The sequence below is a fragment of the Spea bombifrons genome, chromosome 1 (assembly GCF_027358695.1).
Source record: "Spea bombifrons isolate aSpeBom1 chromosome 1, aSpeBom1.2.pri, whole genome shotgun sequence".
Lineage (NCBI taxonomy): Eukaryota > Metazoa > Chordata > Amphibia > Anura > Pelobatidae > Spea > Spea bombifrons.
Genome location: NC_071087.1, coordinates 23,021,701 through 23,047,795, shown reverse-complemented (window position 1 = coordinate 23,047,795; position 26,095 = coordinate 23,021,701). Strand labels below are relative to the sequence as shown.

The 26,095-nt window shown below is 38.9% G+C and overlaps 1 protein-coding gene across 1 annotated transcript; it reads left to right on the top strand.

Moving 5' to 3' along the window:
* The first annotated feature begins 586 nt into the window (after positions 1-586).
* CHIC2 (cysteine rich hydrophobic domain 2) lies at positions 587-13,807 on the top strand. Its single transcript, XM_053458452.1, has 6 exons — positions 587-871; positions 3,213-3,267; positions 3,346-3,501; positions 11,347-11,403; positions 11,574-11,633; positions 13,442-13,807. The coding sequence occupies exons 1-6, from the start codon at positions 744-746 to the stop codon at positions 13,490-13,492; spliced, it is 507 nt and encodes a 168-aa protein (XP_053314427.1). The 5' UTR covers positions 587-743; the 3' UTR covers positions 13,493-13,807.
* The last annotated feature ends 12,288 nt before the right edge of the window (positions 13,808-26,095 follow it).

The window sequence follows — 26,095 nt, the reverse complement described above, 5'->3', positions numbered from 1 at the left end:
GTAAGTGCTGCCTGGCAATAACTTGGATGACGCTATAAGTGAGTAATTGTTTCCATCATGTGCTTATGCACCACACATGCTGCAGGGCAGCCCTTTACCAGTGCTGATCAACATGCCAGATAAATGGGGTCTAGAAAAAAAGGCAATGTGATCACTCATATAAACACCAATCCCTAAAAGCCTTTCTTTGCTGTGCCAGCCCTGAACAATGCATCGTACATGACAGAGTACGTTTTAAAAGTCACTCGAAAGATTTAACTATGCAGTTTATTCTACCAGGAGAAGCTCACTGAAGCTCGTCTTTCAGCACAGTCGTTGCATTGCCAATGTTCCGTGAAACTGTTAGCCACATTGCAAACAAATAAAGTTTAAAGGATTGAAAAAAAAACTACATCCTGCTCACAACAACGTTCTAAACAAGAGATAGAAAACACAAATACAGACGCCATATTGTAGGATACTTGCAACATGTCCCAACGTTTAAACTTGTCGTCTACTATGCGCGTTTAGCACTGTGCCATACGTTCGTAGACTAAACAAATCTCCGTTTAGAACTCTATTTTGCAAACTTCGTCATGAACTATGTAATCCTGTGCGTCAGTGGAACGTGCTGACGCAAGTAATGTTTCTCGTCATGACGCTGGGCATGGCGGCCTCCTCTTCCTGGTAACGGTACCGGGGAGAGAGTGAAGGAAGTAGATTCGTTTATTTCTTCACTTTTTTTTTTTTAGCCAGCTTCTAGGATGGCGGATTTTGATGAGATTTACGAGGAGGAGGAAGAGGACGAAGATGAAGAGCGGGCGCTGGAGGAGCAGCTTCTGAAATATTCACCGGACCCGGTGGTAGTGCGAGGATGCGGACATGTTACAGTGTAAGGCGATAGCCGGAAAGCGGATTGTTGTTGCCGTGCTTGGGGGAGGGGTGCCTGGAGATTGTGTTTTAAGGCAGGGAGAATGGCTAAACAGGCCGCTATGGAGGCTGATAGTCCAGGCTGGCTTAGAATCTCAGGGCATGGGCTCAGTATATGCAGGTCATTGGAAGAGGAAGATCTGGATCATCATTCCGTATAGTGCCATAATCTGACCTGGCCCTGTAATGCCTCCTCTGCATATCCCAAGTGTCTCTCTTCAGGCAGGACAGTCCCTTCCCCATATGTCCCTTTTCTCTATTATCTGGGTATGAGTATATATATCGGTGTTCTACAATCGTAAAAACTAGAATGATGTGGAAGTGCGATTATAAATTATGCGATAAATAAAATACATTATTCTTCGAAATGGCTTATTCGTTATGCAAATAACTAGCGGTGTTAAATGCCATGTGGTTAATGAACGATGATTATAATACCAGGGTCTGCTTTGATTTGTTCTTGGGAGGGACAGAATGGAGGCAAGTATTGGATGGGCAAGTACAGGCTACCAATGTATTGGATGGGCAACTTCAGGTAGTCATGATTCTCAAAGGCTATTATATGTTGGACTCTGGGGATGCTTCCCCTTCCAAGAGTATAAAATAACACAAAATAGTTTGCCATAATGGTTGTGCTAGAAGTATAGTTGAGTTTTTAATGGTGGGAGTATACTAGATGTCATATATTGGACATTTCATCATTGACACTACAATATGTGCAATACAATCCCCAACTTTCAATGTCAGAAACACTTGGTTTTGTGGCTATAACCACAAGCGCCTGACCTTGGTGGTCGTCCGCTTGTGTATGAGATGGGCCATGTTACGTCTGATGACCCTGTACAGCAAGAACAGAGGATTGAAATTGACCTGAACGATGGTCATAGGTATGGAATTCTTACTAATATCAGCAGGAGAGTTTATCGTCGGCTTGATAAGTAAGGTGCGTCCGCCAGCAGCCCTAAGTCAACGATGCCTACATGACTAAAAAAACAGTGATAAAGCAGAACAGGCACAGGCTGTTTCTGTGTTTGGCCTCTAGTCATTCGTACTTTTTTCATAGTTAACAGGATAAAAGGGAGAAGGGTTAGCTTAGACCTGTAGCACATTTCATGATAACGTTTTCTGAAATAAGGTAACGTACTGGCTGTTAAACCGTTTGCTGTGCCCATTGAAAGGGAATAGTAAGGCATCACGCAATATATCTGCTGGGTTTGCGAGATGGTATGTGAGTGAAATTAAACAAAACCCATTTCAATGTACAGTTTTGGGCAAGCTGATTTGAAGTATTGGAGGTGTTTTTGGGGGCTTGAGCTGGGATAACATGACATGTCTTCGGTCATGTTGGGTTCATCTTCTGGAATAATCGATATGTTAATGGTTGGATTGTTACCTGGCGGGAGTTATTCCCTTGGGGTTGATACCAGGCCAGTTCATCTCTTGCTATGCAGTCCTATATAAAGAGCTTTATATGTTTAATCGTCAGGAGTGGGGAGAATAGAGGATGTTTGTGTGTGTTGTGAAATCCACACAGCTGTGTAAAGAATAGCAAATGGATAAATTAAATGCTCATTTAGGCCTTCATTAAATAGACAATTACATCACAATTACGTCCCTATGCATTATGAAGGGCAAACCCCGGTAAGCGTTTTCTGCTGGAAGGCTGAGCTGGGCTTGTATGAGGTCTGATTAAGTCAGGGTATTGAAATGTTCAACTCTCCTGCCATACTCCTCCTTTAGTGAATAGCCCGATTGCATGCAGGCCAGCGGTATAATGTATAGACTTGTGTCTGTGGTTTGACTTGGTGTCTCTAGATAGGCTTTCAGTTCTTCACGTTTTTGACCAAGATCGGGCAGATCCCTGCATCAAGCTGCCTGGACTATTAAAACTTTAGGCACTGTTTTGTGTGAAGGATAGTGTATGGATAGTAACCATAGATCCATCAGCAAATACCCGCCCTTGGAAATACAGAGCTTTGCAGGGCTGAAGGTGCAGTCCCGAGGAGCTTCTCTATTAGCTTAGCTGTATAGTGTTCTGCACTTTGACACCCAGCTGGCAAATGGTTTCAATTATTGATGTTTCAACGTCCCATGACATTTAAGTTTGGATCTATTATAAGCCTGCTTGGCAAATCCTTAAAACGGAGACTTCTACAGTTTGGAGGCCATGACAGATATGTATTAAACATGGTTCTGGGGTAAAGTCCTAAATATGACTCTGTGAGGGACAGATATTTCGTGTTGGGTGTGTTTTCATGTTAGGATTTATGATGTTGGTACAATTACCTCTTTTTTTCTCTTAGGTTTGGTCTTAGCAACAAATTTGAAGCAGAGTTTCCGTCGTCTTTAACTGGAAAGGTATGTGTCTGATTGCATCACTTTCTATCCATGAATGTATGGTTTTCTGTTAGTAACATGCATGTTGTTTACTCGCAGGTTGCACCGGAGGAATTTAAATCCAGCATTAACAGAGTGAACGGTTGTCTTAAGAAGAACCTTCCGATTAATGTCCGCTGGTTATTGTGTGGCTGTCTCTGCTGCTGCTGTACATTGGGCTGCAGCATGTGGCCGGTTGTATGTCTCAGCAAAAGAGTAAGTGTCCTTTTAATTACTTTTTGTCTAAACCGCACATTCAGGCCAGTTTATTTGTCTTTTGCAAGTTAATAGGCTGCTCCTGTTAATTTCTTCCTTGAAGGATTGTGATGCTCACTAAACAGTGTTACATTTCATGCTATAGCTAGAAAGGAAATTTGGGTTATTTTACAGACTGTAAACAAAGTATGTTTTTCATGTCCTTTACTTTTCACTGCTGTATTGGTTTGGTACTTCTTTTGGTTTTGGGTTTTGTTTTCTCCCTAAACATAAAATACAGTACTGAGGCTAACAAAACTAGTAGATGGGTGACAGAGCTGGAACACTTACAAACGATTTCACGTTTTCAGGCAGATGCATATATTATACAAAAAGTAGAATTCTTTTAAGAACCGAAAGCGGCACGATATTATTTTCAACATATTTTTAAATCTTTTACTGGTAATAATAATAATAAAAAAAACCCGTAGTACCCCTTTAAACTTAGACGTAATGAAGTCACTTTCCTTTACTTCTCCTTTTGTATTATTTAATGTAGAAAGTGCCTAGGAAATGTTGATGTGACAGAAATGGTCTTCTCCCAGGCATCTCTAATACCCTAACATTAGGGTATAAATAAAATGAATGCAGTTTTGTTTGAACTGTTTAGTATTCTAAACATTTGATTAAATGTCTGTAATGTAAAAAGATAATCACCGGGATGCTTAAAGTTACAGCCATAATATTTGCGACACAGTAATTTGCCGTCTGTGTTGTTGAATATGTTTTTCCTAGGTTAGAACACAATGAATTGCATACCCAGGTAAAAAAAAACATAATTGAGGGTCCACAGATGCCAAAAATGTCCCCACAGTATCCACCATGCATGATTGTACTCCTTGCACCTTCATTTTGGGGTAAATGTCTGTATGGCAATGCCCGTTTCTGCCTCATATGTTGCACATAAGTCACTCATGTTCAAAGGCATATGATCGATCACGGCACATTGTGTGAGTGATTTGTTGTTCATATGGTAAGTGTGTATCAGTCCTTTCCATGATAGTGTGGACGATGTGTAATGCATTATGTTAGGATGATCGGGGTAAAAGTACTAGCTCTCCTCAAGAATAGGTTACTTTGGCATATGTAGTCTTTCCGGTGCTACCGCCCATTGCAGTGAACAAGTCTTGCGTCATTAAAAAAAATGTATCCACTTGCGCTGTCCCTGTGTGGTTTCTAAATAAACCAGTTTATTGAAAATGTTAAGAATGTTGTATACAGAGTTGGAACCACGCCAGAGCTTATTACATTGCAACTTTTCTCTTCATACATTTTTCTGTATGTGTTATTTTTTTCATAATTAGAACTCTGCAATCCCAACACTGTAGGCTGGCCAACCCCCGGCCATCACCATCACTGCGATGCATTTCTAAGGGAAACTAGGGGAGAGTAAATTGGAAACATGTATGTAGAGCTGTATATAGTGCTGTCCTTGGTCTTGTCTTAGATGCACGCACTACCCCTTCTCTATTTATGTGCCACACTCTCAGTAACATAAAACGTCCTTATGTCTAATCTTATGATGCTCAAGGTTCATTGTTTCTATCCAGTTGTTCTAACACAATAACATGTTTACCGCTTCACTGATTTGTGTACAATATCACAACTTTTGCCAACCTTCAGACCGAATAACAGCATTTTTTAAGAACGTTTTTTTTTCAAATAATTTTTGTAAGGACTGCATTTCATTATTATTGAAAGCCACGTTCATTATATGATTGAAACCTATCATTCATTAGATGAAATGTCAGTTCATCTTTAGCACTTGATTTTAGACTAAATTCATGATACCCTGTCTCTTAGGGAGCACAATAGTACCAAGGACAGTAGTTTGCTTGGTCTAATGACAGCCTTTGATTTCCCTGATAGGGAGAATTACTTGTTGAGCACTGAGAACACTTAAATAGCTCGGTCTTTGGCAGGTTTTGGAACAGAAATAATGTTGGGAATGCTATTTTATTCTATACTGCGTTCAACATAGAAGTACTGTGTTTGGAAATAGTGCCAAGCTTAACTATGCTGGTGATACTCGTTTTCATGTCTATATGTATAAATTAGAGTGTAAGCTCATTTGCGCAAGGCACTCCTCCCACCATTTGTACATGTAATTTCACATATATGATGCACTTATCTCCTCCTCAGCCATTGTACTGCGCTGCGTAAGTTGTTAGCATTATATAAGTTGGTAAATAATTCTTAACATATGATGAGTTTTAAGATTCAGTTATCGTGGCAAGTGGTGTGTGTGCGGGATACGTTTTTCTTTCATCGTGATAAAGCCATTACATTTTAAGCGTGTCAGTATAAATAACTTAAACATTATACTTCTGTCCCTAAATATTACAAGAATTATTGTGGATTTGTCTTCATTATAAAATACACTGTTCTCTAGTCTAGCGTCCCATTTGGGTTTTGTTTGCCCTCGTTTGCCTTTTGATGGAGATCAGCACCATGTCAAACGTGGTGATTAATTAGGCTGCACGTGCACGGCCTTTTTATTTCACCTGTCATGGCAAAGAAAGATGAAATGCGGACTGCCCTGTTGTCTGATCTCAAGCTCCCAACCTTCAACTTCTAAAACAGAATTACTGGTTTCCATTTAGTCCTCGTCGCCAAATTAGCCGAATTAAGTTCTTCCGTACAAGATCATTTTAGGGCCTAAAGTTTTGTCAACAGGTTTTTGTTTTTCTTTTTTTTTTTTTTTTTTTATTTTATTTAAATATTTTATACTTTATGTTCTCAGATTTAGAATACATCGGTAGGGTATTACAATGTCAAAAAAAAAAAAAAAAAGGGAAAAAAAAATAAATTCTTGAATGGAATTATAAGCAATTAAACACTTATTCAAAACGAACAATGCGTCCATTCATTATTATGTTCCGTTCTACCGTAAGATATATGATTATTTAAGAATTTTATAAACAGAAAACAGTAGACTGCTACCCGAACCGAATAAAAGAAAAAAAAAAAGCAGAGAATAAATTACAGCATATTATCTAATATAAGCTGTAACTGTGGCAAGTAGTTGCCAATCACAACACCACCCATAACATTCATCCAACAGGCAGTCATACATGGGAGACAATGAGAAGCATCTAGGAGCTAGCTATTAATCATAAAGTAGATCATAGTGCAGTATAGTATAACGTCCGCCCAGGGGAAAAAAAGGAAAATGGTTTTTGTTTTTCTTGTGCAACGTATGCTGTATGTTTATGTCCTGAATAGCTAGCATTTCTAACCATGTTAGAACACTATTTACGACAACACTAGTGGTGATAGGAATTCAAGTTTTATCATTTTCCACATGCCATCTAGATGTAAAAAATACCAAACCAATGAATGCATTTGTTTTCTATACCCATTTTGAATCTGGCAGCACAGACATATATAGTTTAGATTTTTTTTATTTCTTATTCAGTGTCATTGAGTAGGCAGCCGCTGGCTGGGTAGATGACTGCTCCGAGTGAAACCTATTGCTGTTCTTTTTTCCTTTTTTCCCCATTGATAGAGCCGTCTTTCAGAGTCAATGAGCTCTGTCAATATGCGCTTGTCAGGGCTACATCTTCATAGGCTTGAGAGGCAGTTTGAGAGGTCAGCCCTTTTCAGGTTGGCTGTGATGCAAATGAACTCTTAATGCTTAAACAACTATTGGAATTTTTATGTCTTCTCCGTGTCTTTCTTTCTTTTTTATCTTTTTTTCTTCATCCCTGTAAATTTTTTTTCCTCCCTTCCTTCACAAAGTCATTGGCGAGACATCCAGTGATTTCCAAATTGGAAGTAGCATTGTGCTAAAGACCTAGTACAGATTTACGGAGGGCTGAAAGCAGTTAGATCATGTTCTTTTCATGGTGCGATTAGATTCAAATCTATTTCCCTACAGCCTTCAGCATTCATTCGGCAATATGAACAAAGCTAGGGGCTAGACGAGGGACAAAACGACTGAACTGAATGTTAATTACACTCCATGGCCTTATTTTCTTTTGGTTTGGAGCTGACTGGCAACTAAATTAACACAAAGTGTGACCATAACTGCTGGCCTATTTTCATTCAAAAGGGCTAGCAGCTCTCAAAAGACTATCTTTACAAAAATACAAGTAAGGGCTGCTGATCTTTGTGTGCAAGGCCACTGTTTCACTTTCAAGAAATGGGGGGGTTGAAGAAAAGATCGCATTTCTAAAATGGATCTTATAAATCTAGAAGGTGACAAATTACCATTTTAAGGAAAGTGCCCTAACAGACTATTCCAAGGCAGCCCCGGAGTCCTGTGCTTAATTCATTACGATTGAATTTTAATTGGTAACCATGCTGGTTATGTTTTTGTTACTTTCTAATGGAAAATTTCTGGCCGTGCTAATTGTATATTAACATTTGGCATTAAACGTGATAATTTCTGAAGTCTTGGGATTTTGTTGCCAGTGCTCCATTAAAGGGGATTTTTCATCTCGCAGCTGCGCTCTGTTTGATGACCAAAATCGGCGTTGTCACTTTGCACCTGCAGCTGTCTTGTCTCTTTACACCTGGCACTGTGATTTATCCTCCTTCTTCTTAGGCTTCTCTGTTGGTTCTTTGTCTTATAAAGATCATCTCTGGAGTTAAACTCCCTCCCATTTTTTATTTTTTTTATTTTATTGTAATTTTTTTATATATATACTTGGTTTCAAGTTAAAGTTGCTCTCGTGTAAACCCCCATCGCAGCTGCAGAAGATTCATTAATACTGTTAATTACTGTTAATAACCGTGTGTTGGAAGCGTTAGCATTTCAGCGGGTAACTTTAGTGTGCAACAATTGTTCATTGCACCTTTATAATTTTACTCTGGATTTTCAGAGAATATATAACATTCTTCCATATAAAAGTGCACATTCGCTATTAAGACTTTTTTACTTATTTTTTTTCCATGGTTTTTATATAATTGCCTAACACAAAATCCTGGCTTGAGGGCTGAAGGAAAATTAATCAGATTTTTTTTTTAATTTATTTAGGCTTAATTGTTCCTCATTTTCCAAATAAATTTAAGCTTGCTAGATTTTGTTCTGTAAGGTAGTTCACAAAGCGCAGCATTTTATAGTCCAGATTTGCTGAAATACTTGGTGTAGTTGATGTATTAATTCAGCACAATGCAATAACTATGTTTAGGTTGTGATTTTGCTCTAATAAAAAAGAGGTAAATTAGTGCGTGAAATGGTTAACCTGTGGCAACAAGGCACTCCTATTAACCCCTTAAGGACAATAGGCGGTCCCTAAACCCATTGAAAACAATGCATTTTGAGCCTGTACATGTACGGGCTTTGTCATTAAGGGGTTAAAATTTTGAAATACCTCCCATGAGTCTTCTTCAAACCAGCAGTAGAGCCAAGCAACTGGCGGTAAGTATATCACATGCCAGGAGGTGTTTGGCTTAGGGCTGCAACAACTAATCGATAAAATCGATAATAATCGATAATGAAATTCGATGGCAACGAATTTCATTATCGATTAGTTGAATCGATTATTATCGATTATAAAATGAGGGTTGTTTCAGAGCAAACGCTCTGAAAAATCCCCCTCATTATATAATCCGTTTCAGTGACTCACCGTCTCACAGCAGCAGCTCCTACTTACTCCCCCTCCCTGTAATCACTGTGACAACTGGCCCCGCCCCTTCCTTCTCCAGGCCAGAACCACATGGCTGTGACACTCATCTAACTGTAAGTATATGTATGTGTATATATATATATATATATATATATATATATATATATATATATATATATATTTGGGCTACTGAAAGTTAGGGGAGGTGGGGGTTAATTTAGGGGCAGTTATGGTTAGTGGGGTGTTTAGGGTTAATTTAGGGGCAGTTATGGTTAATTGGGTGTTTAGGGTTAATTTAGGGGCAGTTATGTTAATAGGGTGTTTAGGGTTAATTTAGGAGCAGCTGTGGTTAATGGGGTGTTTGGGGTTAATTTGAGGCAGTTGTGGTTAATGGTGTGTTTAGGGTTAATTTAGGGGATGCTGTGGTTGATGGGGTCTTTAGGGTTAATTTAGGGGATGCTGTGGTTAAGGGGGTGTTAAGGGTTAATTTAGGGGCAGTTATGGTTAATGGGGAGTTTAGGGTTAATTTAGGGGAATCTAAATCCTGGGGGCAGTGAAGTGACATATCTGGGGGTATAAGGCATATACAGTATATAAGGCATATGTGGGGAGGGCAGTGTGGCATGTCTGGGGAGGACGGAGTGGTGTATCAGGGTGTATAAGGCATATCTGGGGGTAGAGTGGCATATCTGGGGGTAGAGAAGTGGCATGTCTGGGAGGCAGGGTGGCATGTCTGGGGAGGATGGAGTGGGGTATCAGGGGATATAAGGCGTATCAGGCACAGTGGCAGATGTGGGAGGCAGCGTGGAGTGGCAGATGTGGGAGGCAGCGTGGCATATGTGGGAGGCATTGTGGAGTGGCAGATGTGGGAGGCAGCATGGCGTGGCATATGTGGGGAGGGCAGGGTGGCATGTCTGGGGAGGATGGAGTGGTGTTTCAGGGGGTATAAGGCGTATCGGGCACAGTGGCATGTGGGGGGTAGAGTGGAGTGGCAGATGTGGGAGGCAGCGTGGTGTGGTATATGTGGGAGGCAGCGTGGAGTGCTGTGGGAGGCAGCGTGGCATATGTGGGGGGGCAGCATGGCATGTCTGGGAGGCAGCGTAGCAAGCCTGGGCTCAAATGTGCATATATTGGGGGGCTGGTTGGGAAATAAAGACAAGAAATGTATTAAAGTTTTTTTATTCTGCTGTTTGTATTTAACATCATTTGTTTAGTAAATTATTTTAAATAAATGAAAAATTTACATTCATTTTTTTTATCCGATTAATCGATTAATCGAAAAAATAATCGGCCAACTAATCGATTATTAAAATAATCGTTAGTTGCAGCCCTAGTTTGGCTAAAGGGGCCAATGCATGGGGAGTTTTGCAGAGCCCCCCCCCCCCACACACACACACACACTCATTTGCAAGGGTGACATCACGAAAATGTAAACAAGCTGCTATTGTACACGTTAAAGTGCTGGAGAAATACTAAGAATAGCATCTTCCACTATTACTACCACCAGATTAAAAATACATTCTCAAATATGTTATACTATATATATATTTTTTTTTTTATTAAACTATCCTAGTTTTGCATAATGTCTTAGCTAATCTACTTATCATTCTGCCTCTGTGTAACCCAAAAGAATGGATCAATTTTAATTGGCCATCTGCATACCAAGACCAAGGAGTCTATGAAGGGACATACTTGGCATTGTCGTAAAGATTGAGCTTAGTGTGATGTTTGAACAGGAAGTTCACCCAACTTACCGCATGGCTGGCAGCAATGGCCGCCTCCAGGTCTGCAGAAAAAGGAAGTTTGTTGGAATAAAATGAGATAAAGCCAGGCTTTTGCCAATGCTAACCTACATCACTATTTGTATATGTTTTTTCCGTTAACATCTGACATTCAATGTTAAGAAGTGGTTATGTACATAATTTTACACGTTGGGTTTGGTCTAAGCAGTTACCCTTCTTGTTAGCCTGTAAACAATTACAAGCACATTTAGGTGCTATTAACTTTAATTAACTTGTTTAGTGCATTCCGTTTCTGAGGGTGAAGGTATTGCCATTCTAGTTACTATTTAACACTAATGCTTTGATAAAATCTCAGACCACCCTGTACTCATCGCTGTCATGTAGATTTAAATGCTAGCAAAAAAACTGTTGCAAAGTGACTTTTTTTTTTCGTTTTTTTTTCTTCTTCTTAAGCCAGTCAAGAGTAAAATTCTCCCCCATTTGTCTTCCAGACACGAAGATCAATTGAGAAGTTATTGGAATGGGAGAACAATAGGTTATACCACAAGGTGAGTACCACGGGGAGCAGCTTCGTGGTGTGGAAGTCTGAATTGCACAGTATGGAAACAGATGCTTTTGTTAGGCAAAAAATATGAAAGGTGGATAAATGGCCTAATGTGTGTGTGTATAGCAATAAAACCCAGCTCATTTTTCTTCTCTTGCGATTTCTTTCTTCCAGCTGTGCTTGCACTGGCGACTGAGCAAAAGGAAATGTGAAACCAATAACATGATGGAATATGTAAGTTAAAGGGCTGTTTTGTAAGCCTCTCTATTAAATGATCATTTATTTTGCTTCTGATCTTATTCTTTTGGTGATTATTAATCAGTGAATGTGTCAGGAGCTTAATCACCCGAGCGGAAGGATTTGCAACGGTTCCCAGATGCATAGGCTCACGCATAGGCCTGATTTATACATTTATGAACGGCCTGAATGCAAGGCTTTGCCGCGCCGAGAACAAAAAAAAATAATAAATTAATTGCTAAAATAAAATAGCCCCGCCGTATATTGATGGGGTGTGAAATGTTTTCTCTTACAAAGCATAATCCTCATTAGCATTATACTAAATGGCCCATATCCAAGTTCATTTTCAGTGTATTTAACAGAACAGTAAAAGAAATTTAGCCCCTTCTCATAGGCAAACTATACCATGATCCGAGAAGTTTAACTTTTAATGAGTGATTAATAATATTGTCTTTAGTATTTCTTATTTTATGTATTTTAGTATAATGCTAATGAGGTTTATTTGAATACGTAACGGTTTTATCTGGTGTTAAACTGTGTTTACTATGGCAATAAATAAGAATTCCTGTCCTCTACACTGATACTCCATGAATGAATTTAGTAGCTATTCTCTGGTGAGACTATTAAAGATATTGAATAAATATACGACCTCTGCCCGTGAAATAAAGATTGAAAGGGCAGAGGTCATTGACTCTCGGAATTCAGAATTTGATGGAGGACCCCAGTTCTGGTAATGGAAGGGATACGAGTGCGCGTCAAACTTCGCTCTTGGGAAGTACTAGTTAAGAATCCATACTTGCAGGTGGTATCTATGCGTGTCTGGCACAAAGCTGATTAACGCGCAAGGCTTTTGCGTGATCTGTTTCTGGGTTGGTAACGTGTGCGAGATGCATTATAAATCCATGCTTATACGTGTTTTTATTTTTTATTTTTTTATTTTTTTTTTTTGTGTGTTTTCTGCTACATTGAATTACAACTTTGTTAGTGACTTAAGCAGCCATTTTTGCTTGTATATGCTGCTTAATAGGACATTGGCATGCTGGTTGTAAATAAATAAAGCTACAATAAAATGTATAGCATCTCATTAATGAGCTTGGAATTACCATTCCTGCGTGCTGTAGCTTTCAAGATGTTTCACGGGCATCATCTTCCTAATTTAGCACTTTGTTAACCCTTTGTGGTAATTTCCTTGAAACCTCAAGTTCAGTTATGTGCATAATTGTCTGATGCTTATATTGCCAATATCTACAGAACCACAAAGTAAGGAGAGTTTGTTTTACAATCGATTGGCTTTGAAAGAAAGTGGCATATTCATAACGTGACCCGTAAACAAGGCCCTTGACACTTGATCATTAATTAGTTCTTTAATGGGCGTGATTAGCGGTAAGTCATACTTCCATTGTGAAGGTGCTATCAAAGGAATGGCCCCTTTTGTTTTGTGATACTAATGTGATGAACTGCATAACTGAGGTTGTTGGTTAATAATTAGCCGGTGCCTACATCAACAGATTTAGTGACCTCTCAACCATATGTTTGTGTCCTTCTTTTCATACTTTGTGAGTGTTGTTGTTTATTGCTCTAAAACACCCACTGTGCGGCATCATTTAATGAACGCTGAGTAAAAAGGCCTTACTGTGGTGTTTGTTTGATTTGCCCTTTGTAAGTGGCTTTCTTCTGTCTTTAAATTTCTACACTGTTTTTTTTGATTCTCCAGAGCTGAATTAGGTAATAAATGTCACTTTTTGTTCAAATGATGTGATTGATTAGGCAAAAACTGATTGTTTTTTTTTTGTTTTTTTAAATAGGTCATCTTGATAGAATTTTTACCAAAGACACCGATTTTTCAACCGGATTAGCATTGTCTTTTTCTTTCTAAGGACTAAATCAAGTATCTCATATTTCCAATGGTGCCTTGCTCGATGCTTTCCCAGTGGTGAGACGGCGATGACGGTTCTACTGAATTCTGTGGCTTTTTTTCTGTTGAACTTTTTTTCCCTCCTTTACCTTTTTGTCCTCTGACAACAACCAATACAGCTCTACTTATGTATTATCTTGTATCATGACATTTTATTTCATGGAAATATTTTTCCACACAATGGTTTTGTATAAAGATTTCATTTTTGTGTTTGTTTTTTTTCTTTTCACTCAGAGAAAGTTTATCCTCTGAGGTCTTTGGTTTATTTATTTCCTTTAATGACTTGTCACCTGTAGAGCTGGGTTTTCTTCACGTTTTGGAAACCAAGATGTCATTGCACCATTAGAAATCTATTTGAGGAAGAAGGTGTTCTCCTGTCAGCTGGTTCTGCAGCGGATTTACTGGAGTTAAAACATTCTTTGTTACCCTAGAATACCCATTGGAAATATGTGCATGTTGTGGCATTTATTGACTCTTCGGACCACAAATTAGTTTTTATCATTAATTTGCTCTGGATTTCCTCGGTTTCACAGTTTTTTGGTATTTTTTTTAACTAAGGATACTACACAAACATGAATGTTTTACTGTCTAAAAGACATCTCCCACTCTTCCACCACAATGTCACGCTCACACTGGGAAACCAAACAGAAATACTCGATAGAACAGTAGACTTTTTGTGCACAAATTTCTAGGTTTACATTGCATTGCATTGTGCACATTATCAACTTCAAATGGGTGTCAGATCCGCATTAATTGTGGCACATAAAGTCACCAGTACATTGGTTTGTTTATATTTTAGTACTGATTGGTCTTGAATAGTTTGTTGCATTATTGTTTAACTTGAAGTTACCTGGACCTTTCTATATTATAAAGAGAAAAAAAAACAATTCAGTTCTAAAACTGTAGGTTATATTGTATAGCATTTTAAATACAGCTGCTCTGTTTATGATGGTAATCGTATATATTACCACTACAGAACTGTGTGTATGTGTAATATACACGCACTACTCTTAACCACCATTTGAGATACATTGTATATGTCAGACATGGAAATAGGTAACCTTTTATAATTTTTTGTTTTTGTGGAAGGATGCGTGGCCAGAGCTTAACACGGTGTGGGTGAAAATGAATTCTATTGAAAAAATGTTTTTTGTCTCTCTGCCTTTTTGTTTTATACTAAGTATGATTTTCAATATCATTTAATCCCCCTAAATGCCCGTGTGTGTGCATGACCAATGCTGGCAATGGTATGCACTATGGCGAAACCCAGGGGAAAAAATCAGTCTTAAATACTCAAATGTCCATATATGTGGTAGCTGTGTTATGCTTGGCCTAGTTTTGTCATCCCACTTGTATCCTATTAAAATATAGAAATTTAAATATTTTAGGCTATTTTCTTATGTGTTCAATTGTGCTATCGGTGTCCGTGTGTCAGAACTTTGCTTAAGCTTTATAATTTAAAATTAGCTTTGCTAAACTTTACATTTTTGCATCAGACAGTTTTGCTTGGTAAATGTAAAATAATTTCAGTAAAAGTTTGGGCTGGTTGCACAGGCATCCATTCTCTGGCCCAATTCCTAAAGTTGATCCTTCTGGGACACAGGTAGGTGTGTTATGAGTTGTGGGTTTATTCACTAAGTAGTGCATTGTTTTTAGTAACCGTTAAATGGTACTTCGCTAAAGTAACACTGATTTCTCAAGAGCCTTCCTGTTTATTAATGCAGGGGGAATTGTTAGGGTTTACGCTTCAAGATGGGTTTATTGCTTTTCATCCAGCACAACTCATCTAGTGACAGCGTCTAGTGTAATAATGGTCTATTGTGCCTGTCAATAATAAGCTTGTAGTAAGGGATAATACACCAAAAGATTACTCTGGACTGAGTTAATTTAGCATGTCACATGTTTATTTCTAAACATCTCTAAATGATTGGGAAAAAAAACCACATATTAAAAAGGAGAATCACCTGTATACCTGACCTAAAACAGTAAATATAAGTCCTTTAAAAAATACTGCTCCTAACTACATTTTTTTTTTTAAATTGCACGCTCCGATTTGGCTCAGTACTCAGTAGGTTCCCCAAAACATACCAAACCAAATTCAGAACAGGTATATGAATGTTTTGGGTTTTTATTTCAGGTTTCCTTTACAAAATGTTATATTTTCATCATACTAAATGATATATAGGTTTATATGGTTTAAAAAGAAAGCCCTAAGGTGTAAAACTGCCTTCCTCCTGAAGGGGTTAAAAGTCACTCTAGCGTTGGTACAGCTACGTTCTTCTGTGGCTCATGTGTCATATTTGAAAAATAGTCCAATGGAGAAGCTATGATATTAATGCCACAGGAGTTTAATAAATACGGGTTCAAATGGTTCCTCTTATTTCACTGGGGTTGTGTTAAATAGCAGATTTATAAAGCCCCCTTTTCACTTTCACTAATTGTCCAGATTAATGCGATTTCCTTCAATCCCTCGCTTGCTCCTGTGACAAGCCGCTGTAGGGTAGATAATGTGTGCTACGTTGTCATTTCACTTTACCAAGCTACATTGTATCACAGTTCCTTGCAAAGTAGCACACGAAAGATTTAATGTTGCCAATTGTGCACTTTTTGTAGGGGAGAAAAGTAACTGTTCATTGTGAGCTCATTTTACTTTTTCTGTACAAAATATCCTTTTTTTTTTATTATAAAAAGCATTGTGTTAAATTCTTCCAGGCTGCTGCGTATTTCATGCGGGCCAGTGTTCTGCTAAATGCTCTCAGTTCTCCTTTTGCAATCAAGATTATGTTGCTAAGGAGATTTTCCTTTTATTGCCGCTATTGATTTGTGTTAATACGTTTTGAATACCTCTTGGTATTCTTCCGCAGACAAGGCCAAAAGAAAAACTTCCCTGAGTTGGGGCATTTACATTACAAACGGAGCAGTGGTGTAATGAAGCCGATATAAAGTGGGTAGTTGAAAGAACTAAAGATGGGCACTCAAGTGAGTAATGAAGGCTTGGGCTAACCCAACCCCCCCCTCCCAGCTGCAGCAAGAGACTTCAAGCAGCAAGGGGGCGCCTTCCTGTGCTCAGACCACCCACCGCATATACGGCTGCCTGTTAACCCTTCTTACCGGGGAGCAATTGTCCACTTGCTTTTGTGCCTACACACGCTTTCATAAAAAAAAAAAACTTCCTAGTGTTTGTCATATTTTGAAGATTTTATGCAGAATTGGTCCGAAATGGGCACCCAGACACACAATAAGCAATTTGTTTACAGGAGGAAGGATTTTTGCTATAATTGTGCGGTCGTCTCTTTCTGCCACTGATGTATAACATACATGTTAATAACGATATTATTTCTGTAGCACATGTTTGAATCCTGTTACTAGCTGTTGGTTATTTGGCGGCAAATAAGGCACAGGTAGGCTGTTTGGGGGTAAAGGTGCTGTGGGGCATGTTGCTTGGTGAAGTTGGCAGGCCCTGTGGTTTCTAGTTATTCCCCTGGTTGCTGGGCTGCCATAGGCATATGTAGGAATATGTCTCAGACATTAACCTTTTATCACTTCCATACCTAGCCATAGTGTGCTTTGCAGAGCAGTGCTGCCTGGGAAATCGGTAAAAAGTACAATTTTCAAAAAGGAATCTATTGAAGTAAAGCCTGTATGAGAGACTGTTCTTTTTGACAAGTTTTAATATGTAAAGTTGGATACATTTTTCTAAGCCTAGGTTCAAACACAGTGCATGTACAGACGATTGGTACTGCAGAAAGTCCCTGCTGGCTGTTTGTAAGCTGAAGTATGTGTTTGTAAGCTCCGAGGAGGCCCCAGGTGCAGATGATACAGCTCCAGTAAGTGCTGGAAAGTGCATTTGAAATAAACATATACTCTTGAATTGAGGCTTATAAAAATGTGGTGTGTCTAGACCATTGTATTGCTGTGACCTGTTGAAATCCAATAAACTAGTCCTCTGTTCCATTCCATCTGTAAATAATTGAATGTGCTTGATACCGCTCACAGATCAGCCCAACATGTAAAGTTTCTAATAGCAATAGAACCAGTCCAAGTTCAACCCTTTAAAGTACCAGTATTTGTTGATCTTAAAGAAGACACTTCAAAAACAAATACCCTATTGGCTCGATTATAGGCCATACCCTCAAAGTTTGGTGCTATGTTAAAGAAAATGTTTTTTTTAAAGAAAAAATACACATTAGTGGAATAGTAAACAGCATTTTATGTTTGTGAACGGGCATACATGTACTCCATGGTGTCTAGCGGGGCAGCCGGTGGACATCTGCGCAATGCGCATAGACAACCTCTGCTGCTGCTCGCCATTCTGACAGCGCCGGCATAGAAGCCCCAGTGGAAGTGCTGGCAGCAGCGGACATTGTCTGCATGCATTGCACAGACGTTCATTGGCTGCCAGAGAGGAGGATACTGGCCCCTCCAGCGCGATGCGCTCAGACAACTTCTGCTGCTGGCCGTTACTTCCACTGGGGCTTCTTTGGTGGAGCACCGGAAGGTCATGTAACATCGTCGCTCCTTCATAGAAGCCATGTCCACCTAATGTATTGGTTTGTCTTAGTCTGTCATTTCTCGTCTTGTCAGACCCAATGAATATATGTATTGTGCACTATGTAAATTGTTGGCGCTATATAAATAAAAAATAATAATGTCCCGGGCTTTGGGCGATACGAATTGCGCATCCCTGCGCTAAACTCTGATTATAGGCCACTTTAAAGTGGGGGTGGGAGTGCGGCCTATAATCGGGCCAATACGGTATATATTTATAATAAAAAAACAAACTTATGTTCCAAGGGCAATCCAAGTTTCCCTGAATGCGTGAATATCTTTTTTGAAAGTATCGACTGGCAGTGCATTCTACATCTTAACAGCCCTAACTTAAATATTATGTTAAATTTCTTAGAATGAAAGGATCCACAGACAAGTCTTTGAATTTTCTTTCATTATACAGCAATCCTCTGTTAATTTTATTAGTTTTGGGGGGACATTTGTGAACCCCCTGCAGCTTTATGTTTTTTTTTGTTTGTTTTTTTAATCATACCTAAAGAGGCAAAATATATTCACATGCCATACACTCATTTCCTTCCCCAAATGCATACTTAATTTGGTGACCCATTAATTTCTTCGAAACAGATTTTTTTAATAACTAGGTGGCTTCCTCTATTTGTACCGACAACAAAGCAAGGAATCAACGCACACCCACCAAATGCTATATAAAAGCGTCTGTCTGAAGCATTGATATTGGGGATTCTGTCACACTGTATGGCATGGTGAGTCCCATCTAATCTTAACATGGCCATATTGCATTATTTTCTGTTCATTTATACGAAGTAGACTTCTTGAGTAAATAGGTCAAAGGTAGCGGTCACCATTTATAATATTGCAGTCTACACATGTCACAAAAAAAAATAATGTGCTGCAGAAAGTTGTTGGATGAGACCCATTAATATAACTCGTACTTCCATATAATAATAATACAAAATCCCCAATGTCATATTTAATTTAATACAACTCACAGTAACGTTGCTAATATTTATCTTACTAAAGCATGCTTTTAATCTCCACTCAATGGGAATTAATCAGAATCAGCCCTGGAGAGAAGCAACGTGAACATGGCTACCAAATGCATGGATTCTGAGTGTTCCGTACAGCTTTTGCAGCTCATCCTTCACTGGCATTTTACTGCCTCGAGGGACGTTTCCTGCTGTGACACGTAATATCAGACAGATGTTGTATCCAGTCCGGTGATGGAAAAGAAAAACAGTAAAGGGAGATGGAAGTGATATTTTGTATGCTTTCCATACATCTCTGCAGTTAGATTTCTGGGTAAATGCCAGAGATCAATACGAATAAACCATAAAATAGTGACATGAGCTTCAGTATTATACAAGCACAAAAATAAAGGAATTGGCAGGGTTCCTTACACTTACAAAAATGTCCTAAAATTCTTTTTCTTGGGTAATTGTTTTCAGGTGACTCATTAAATAAGATCAGTGTGTTAAAATAGTAGGGCATATCTGTATTTTAGCAGCTGGTCATGACAAAGGTTAGCTAAGCTGGATGTGAGTTGTATTTGGCGATTGAGAAAACAAACTTTTAGAAAATGTTTTCCAGAGCATGGGGCAGAGTGGGGACGATGAGACAGCCCTTACATTTCTGTGCTCGTGCAGCATGCTGTTGGGCATATCCAACCAGTGGCAGATCGGGTGTGTATGGAGTGATGTTGGCCGGTGCTTTAGCGGGCATTCGCCTGGTTCCTTGTATGATTTCATATCATGTAGCCCTTAGTCACTGCTCCTGTTAAGATAAAGGGATATATGCTACCCAAGTCCTAGAAATCATTAGTGCTACCCCTCTGAGTACCAGATTGTTTTGTCTTTCTATATTGCCCCAACAAGATATGTAGACTGGGGACAATTCCACAACTGGGACCATAACTGCTTAGTTCCTTTGTTTCCTTGCTGTGTTGCACCCCCAAATGTCATAAAGATGACATTTGTGCCTAATTAAATTACCAATAATTGATCCCTGCTTTTTTGCCCAAGGCCATAGTATTAGTTGAAAACCGTACCACCTTCTCTGTGTCCTCCTGCTGAATCGAAGTATAAAAAATATAAAGATTATGAAAAATATTTTTAGAATGCCACTATTATTTAACCCCTTAAGGACAATGGGCGGTCCCAAAACACATTGAAAACAACGTATTTTGAGCCCGTACAGGTAGGGCTTTGTCATTAAGGGGTTAAGAAATTGCAGTAACACTTTGCAAAGAAATTTTTGGATGATAAACTAAGTTTAGTCCATTAACTTGCACTACCCTCTACAAACATATGTATATAATATGAAGAATGACATCTGTCGATGTTCAACGAAAGCCTCTATGTCCTAATGGAGAACTTGTTGCTTTGCATTTGAAGTTTGCATAAGATGCTAACAATAGTTTAGTGCTCCCTATAGTGTACATGTCTAATTAAAATGTAGGAAAGAAGCATCTTGTTATAGTCTGCTCCCCATATGTCATATACTTTAGATGTTAGAGTGCAAAATAACCCTGGAAGATCTATTGGGTTACGTAGGGACATGGACTTATTAAAGATTTACTATTTTGTTATGGCGCCACATTTGTTACAGTTTGTGCTTTTATGATTTTCAGAAGGATCCAGTTGGTACAAAGTGAACAATGAAAAGAGGGTTCCATCTTTAGAGACTTTTAAAAAAAAGACTTAAAACCCATCTTTTCTCCCAATCCTTCAGATAATTCACTCTTTCTCGTATGCATATACCTGTAAAGTGCTTTGAGTCCCACTGGGAGAAAAGCGCTATATAAATACTTGTTGTTGTTGTTGTTGTTGCACATTTAAAAACTAGGGTTTATGGACCAACTAGTTGACAAACCCTTCAGATCAGTCAAGGAACCCTATGAATACAAACTGCACTGGGCAGTAGTGAGAGGGACTGATAACAACTTGAGGGCTGCAAGTCTACCTCATTTATGAGAAGACTACTTTAGACATGGAAAAGCTCCAAGGTGATCAGCAAATGGATGAATTAGCCCATCACTCATCTCATTGAGTGCTTCTGCATTTAATTGGTTTCATACAATAGCTTATGTGTAGTCCATGGAACCAGCCATCTTCCATCTCTGCTGAGAACACAAAGGTTCTGGAAGCCTTTGTTAGCGTAAAGGTGGAGAAAGGACAAGACAACAGAACAGAAATGATTCTACTACTGCAGCCATTTGACACTGATCTTATTATCTTTAAACAATATATCTCAATAACATTGTTCGCAATACAACAAGAACAAGCCTTTTTTGTTATTTATTCCTAAAACTCCATTAAAATGTCTGTGGATAAATCGTCTTGCTTTTGAGGGATATCTAATACTCCTCAATCGCTACATGTGAATCTCTTAAGGGTGTTAGAGAGTTGTTACAGAGTGTTATGAAATGACTCTTGCTAGGTTTTCACTGCTCTAAAAGCCCCATAAACTTTCCTACGCTAACACATTTATTGGCCTCTGTTCTCGATCGTGTTCTCGTCTAATGTGCTCTCCAAATGCTGATCTCATTCTTCCACCTGCATAAACCAGTGATGTCACTCCTGCTAAGGATTTTATACAGTATATTAGACTTTGTATGTATCAGGAAATTTAAAGTCCCTTGAAGTAAAATAACAAAAGTAAAGTAACTGACTGTGAACTGCGTGGATGTGAAAAGGTTAAAATTTGTGTCACTTTTCATAATCCACTTTCAAACACTTGATTTTGTAACCATATCATTATGTTGCAACACCTGCATATCTATCTATCTATCTATCTATCTATCTATCTATCTATCTATCTATCTATCTATCTATCATGTATACCTATTCTTTTTCCGTTCTTCTTTCTTTTCATTAACAGAAGAGCAGTCCCATATTAACTGCATCAGCTGTGCCGTAATCTGGTAGCCCTGAAAACATCTTTTTATAATAATACATTTAGAAATGTTGACCTCTTTCCCAGGTTATAATTTCCAAGAAGCCTTTTCCTTGTTCCAGCATAGTGAATACCTCTGTTTAGTAGGTGAGATATACCCATTTGTTACACTAATACTTTTCTTTCGTACATATTAATTTCATCTCGGAAAAACGCGTTTCTTCATTAAGCAATATACATGTACGGACATGCTATGTATGTTTGCCTGATCATTTACTGCAATGTTGGATAACTACCGTATTTGCTCGATTATAAGACGACCCTGATTATAAGACGACCCCCCAAATCTCAAATCTGAATATTAATTTAGGAAAAAAAGAAAAAGCCTGAATATAAGACGACCCTATAGGAAAAAAGTTTCACCAGTAAATGTTAATTCATGTAAGCTATTTTTTTTAATAAAAGCTATGATTGAGAAAAATATTTTGGTTTTATTTCCTTCTATTTTCCAACCTGCCCCCCCAGTTATGCACATCTGCCCCAGAAATGCCTTATACCCCCTATATGCCACTGTACCCCATGATATGCCTTTTAACCCTCTAAATGCCACTGTGCCCCATGATATGCCTTTTAACCCTAGATGCCACTGTACCCCATGAAATGCCTTTTGGCCCCCTATGTGCCACTCTGCCTCCAGAAATGCCTTATACCCCTATATGTCACTCTGGCATTAAGGGGCTTAAAAGGCATATTATGGGGCAGAGTGGCATATAGGGGGGTTTAAGGCATTTCAGGAGGCAGAGTGGCGTATAGAGAGTTAAAAAGGTATTTCAGGAGGCAGAGTGGCATTAAGGGGGTTAAAAGGCATTTCATAGAACACTCTGCCTCCAGAAGTGCCTTATGCCCCCCATTTAAGGACCTATTTGAGGTCTGATAATCGGGTCGTGTTATAATAAGACGAGGGGTATTTTTCAGAGCATTTGCTCTGAAAAAAACCTCGTCTTATAATCGAGCAAATACGGTATTTATGATTAACACCATACATAGAGGAAAGCTACAGGACTACTGGCTTCTGTATAAATACATAGTATCAGGTTAAAAGAACCAAGTGACCCATCTATCTTGCTCTTTTGAAGTATTTTCTACTATTAATTCTTTATGATAGCTTTCTGCACATGCCCCATTTTCTTGAACTCTTTTACTAACGAATCATGTAATATTATTGCCTTCAAAGGAGTTATAACTATCCAACACAGGATCCAGTATGATGATTATGTGCAATAATTACATGGTGCGATGGAGCAACAAATCACACATTACACCTGATTTATATAGCCATGATGCAGTGAGACGGCTATACTACCATTTGATTGAGATTGAAATACACTTGAAAGGCAAGGCCAAGCGATAAAGCAATCTAAGCAACTTGCTTCAACAAATATATAGTAATTCAACTTTGAAATATCTTAAATATTTCCAATGACACATTTACCGTCACCACATATTATTTTATAGAGAATGAGTGGTGCAGAATACAGTATGCTATGATTCTCTGCCGGCTTGGCGTGGACCTCTGTAGTTGGAATGGGCCCAGTTGGGGCAATCAGACATCTCCCTTGTATCATCCCATTGAATAGTGGCTGGGGAGTGTGAATGCCCAAGGTTTACAGCAAAGAGGCTGCAGTTCTTCCAAATCTCCCGCCTTAGCCTAGGTCAAAATACGCCACTGGTGCCAAAACACGCTGGACCCCCAGGGACTTCATGCGCAGTATTTATGAAGACAGGGAAGATACCCGCAGTTGCTGCAGTCTCTGCGTTCACATATTTGTCCGGGGGCAGACTACCACCCTGCCGAAATATGGCCTTTCTTGCTCCCAAAAGTCAAGAGACAGACAAAGGGCTGCCTACTCTTCAAGACCTATAATAACACCAGATGCAGTTGCCATGGTTAGCAGCGGCCCAGATGTTTCCTGCTTCCCCTCTCCCACCCTTCACTTTTAGCTCAAGTCCTGAAGGCACAAATATATAGCATGCTTTCATGGGTCAGTTACATGTTACTTGTCCTGACACTCGGTGGTTAATGGAAACTTGCAGCCACCGGCCATTACTTCTCCAAGGTCACAGCAGTTACTAGCCCTGCTACCAAAAAGTGTATATTTCTGAAAAGGTCCATGGTGTGGCAGTAAACTAGAATAAACACTGAATTATTTGTTTTCCTTTAGTGGTAATAATACGTAAATGCATCAGTGACAGTTAATTGCACTTATATGTTACATTAGATGAAGCATGATCCTGTTCCTGCCATACATTAAAACAATTATGTAGGCTATTGAAAAACAAACATACTGGCTTGTGTATTCTGGCTATTTTTGAGGTCATGTTACATCCACAAGGATTACAGGATGGGGTTCAAGAAAGTTGTGTCACAAGTGCTGTGCAGACATTTAGTACAAAGGAGAGGTTCCTGGGACTGGAAAAGCAGCTAGCTGGCTCCCCCTATTGTTCACTGCCGTAGTTTGCAGTCCGGTTAAGACAATAAGGCTCAGGTTACGAGTGTGAGGCGGAATCTGTAATAGCTGACTGCACAGAAAGTGAGACACTGGGAATAAAGCGCAATCCCTGCGCATTGGGATAAAAGTGGTGGAATTACCAATAGATTATTCCTGATGACCGCTTTGCACCAAAACCTGAGGAGCCACTGATTTGATAACAAAGCATATCTTGCTTATCTGATAAATAATTACAGAAGTCACTAGCAGAAGATGTCATCAGATGGAGCTTCAAAGGGTACTCTTGTGCACCAAAAGGGTTGTGCCCCTCCACGCATCAAACACCTATTTATGGACAGTATACTCCACATTATCTGTTACTATATGCTAAGAACCCTTTTCTATATAAAAATATGAATTATTACTATTATTGTTTTACATAGTGCCAGCTGATTCCGCTGTGCAATGGGTAAACATGACATAACAAGTAGTAAATAATAAACAATTTGATCTACATAAACAAGAGGTAAGGAGGGCCCTGGTCAAACGAGCTCACAATCTAGAAGTAGTTAGTGTGTGAGATACTAGAGATAAAAGTACCAATCTTAGGGATGCAGCCAAAGGGAAAGCAGGTTACCTTATTATACACAGCAGAAAAAAGTCTTTACAGCAATAATTAGAGGATTCCCTATCCCAAGCCATTTCATGTGTGTAATGTATGCCATTAACATCTATATATAGCGTATCCAGATGTTCCGCCAGCATATTTTTCTAATCTCTGAAGCAAAAAAAAAATCATCATAATTTCATTGAAGGCTTGATACATTTCAGATGAGAGCAAGGATTTGTCCTTTGATTTCTCTCTGCTTATCACCAAGTTCTTGTTTGTCTGGCAATGAAACAGAAGCTAGGCTTCTCTCCTGTAGACCACACATGGTCCTCGACCTTAAGTTTATATATGCTTTCCAATGTTTCTTTTTTTCTTGCTAACTTAAACCATGAATAAACAACTGAGCCTTAAATGTATGTGTGGTATGACTGCAGGATATGTGTATTAATCATGTACATATTCATGGTTCCTAAGCATTTTGTTTAGTATAAGTTGTTTTTGGAATGCAACTCCCATCCATCCCAGCCAGCATCTGCTAGCTGCAGGTGGTAATAGAAACAAGGCAGTTGCTGAGACTAGCACACAGTTATTGATTTATATAGATTGTTTTATCAGCATAAGAGCCATTTGGCCCATCTAGTCTGCTTTTTTTTGCTGTAAAAACTCAAACCTTATCAGTCCTTTGGTCTTATATTCAGAATAGATTTATGTCTACTCATGTGTGCTCAAATTCACTCACTGTATTAGCCTCTACCACGTCTGCTGGCAGGCTGGTCCCATTACCCACCATCCTTTCAGTGACCTTCCTTACATTAAATATAAGCCTCCAGGCCTCTAGTTTGAAGGTGAAATGGTTCCTTAATGAATAATTACCATTTGGAGCTTGCCTGGAATAGCACCCCCTATTCATTTTTGCTCACCTCCACAGGAGCCAAGAGATCGCAAAATAGACTCCTAAATATAAATGGATGAAATATAAAATATTAAGAATAGGGGCTTAATGGTACCAAATTATGGCTGCGCAAGA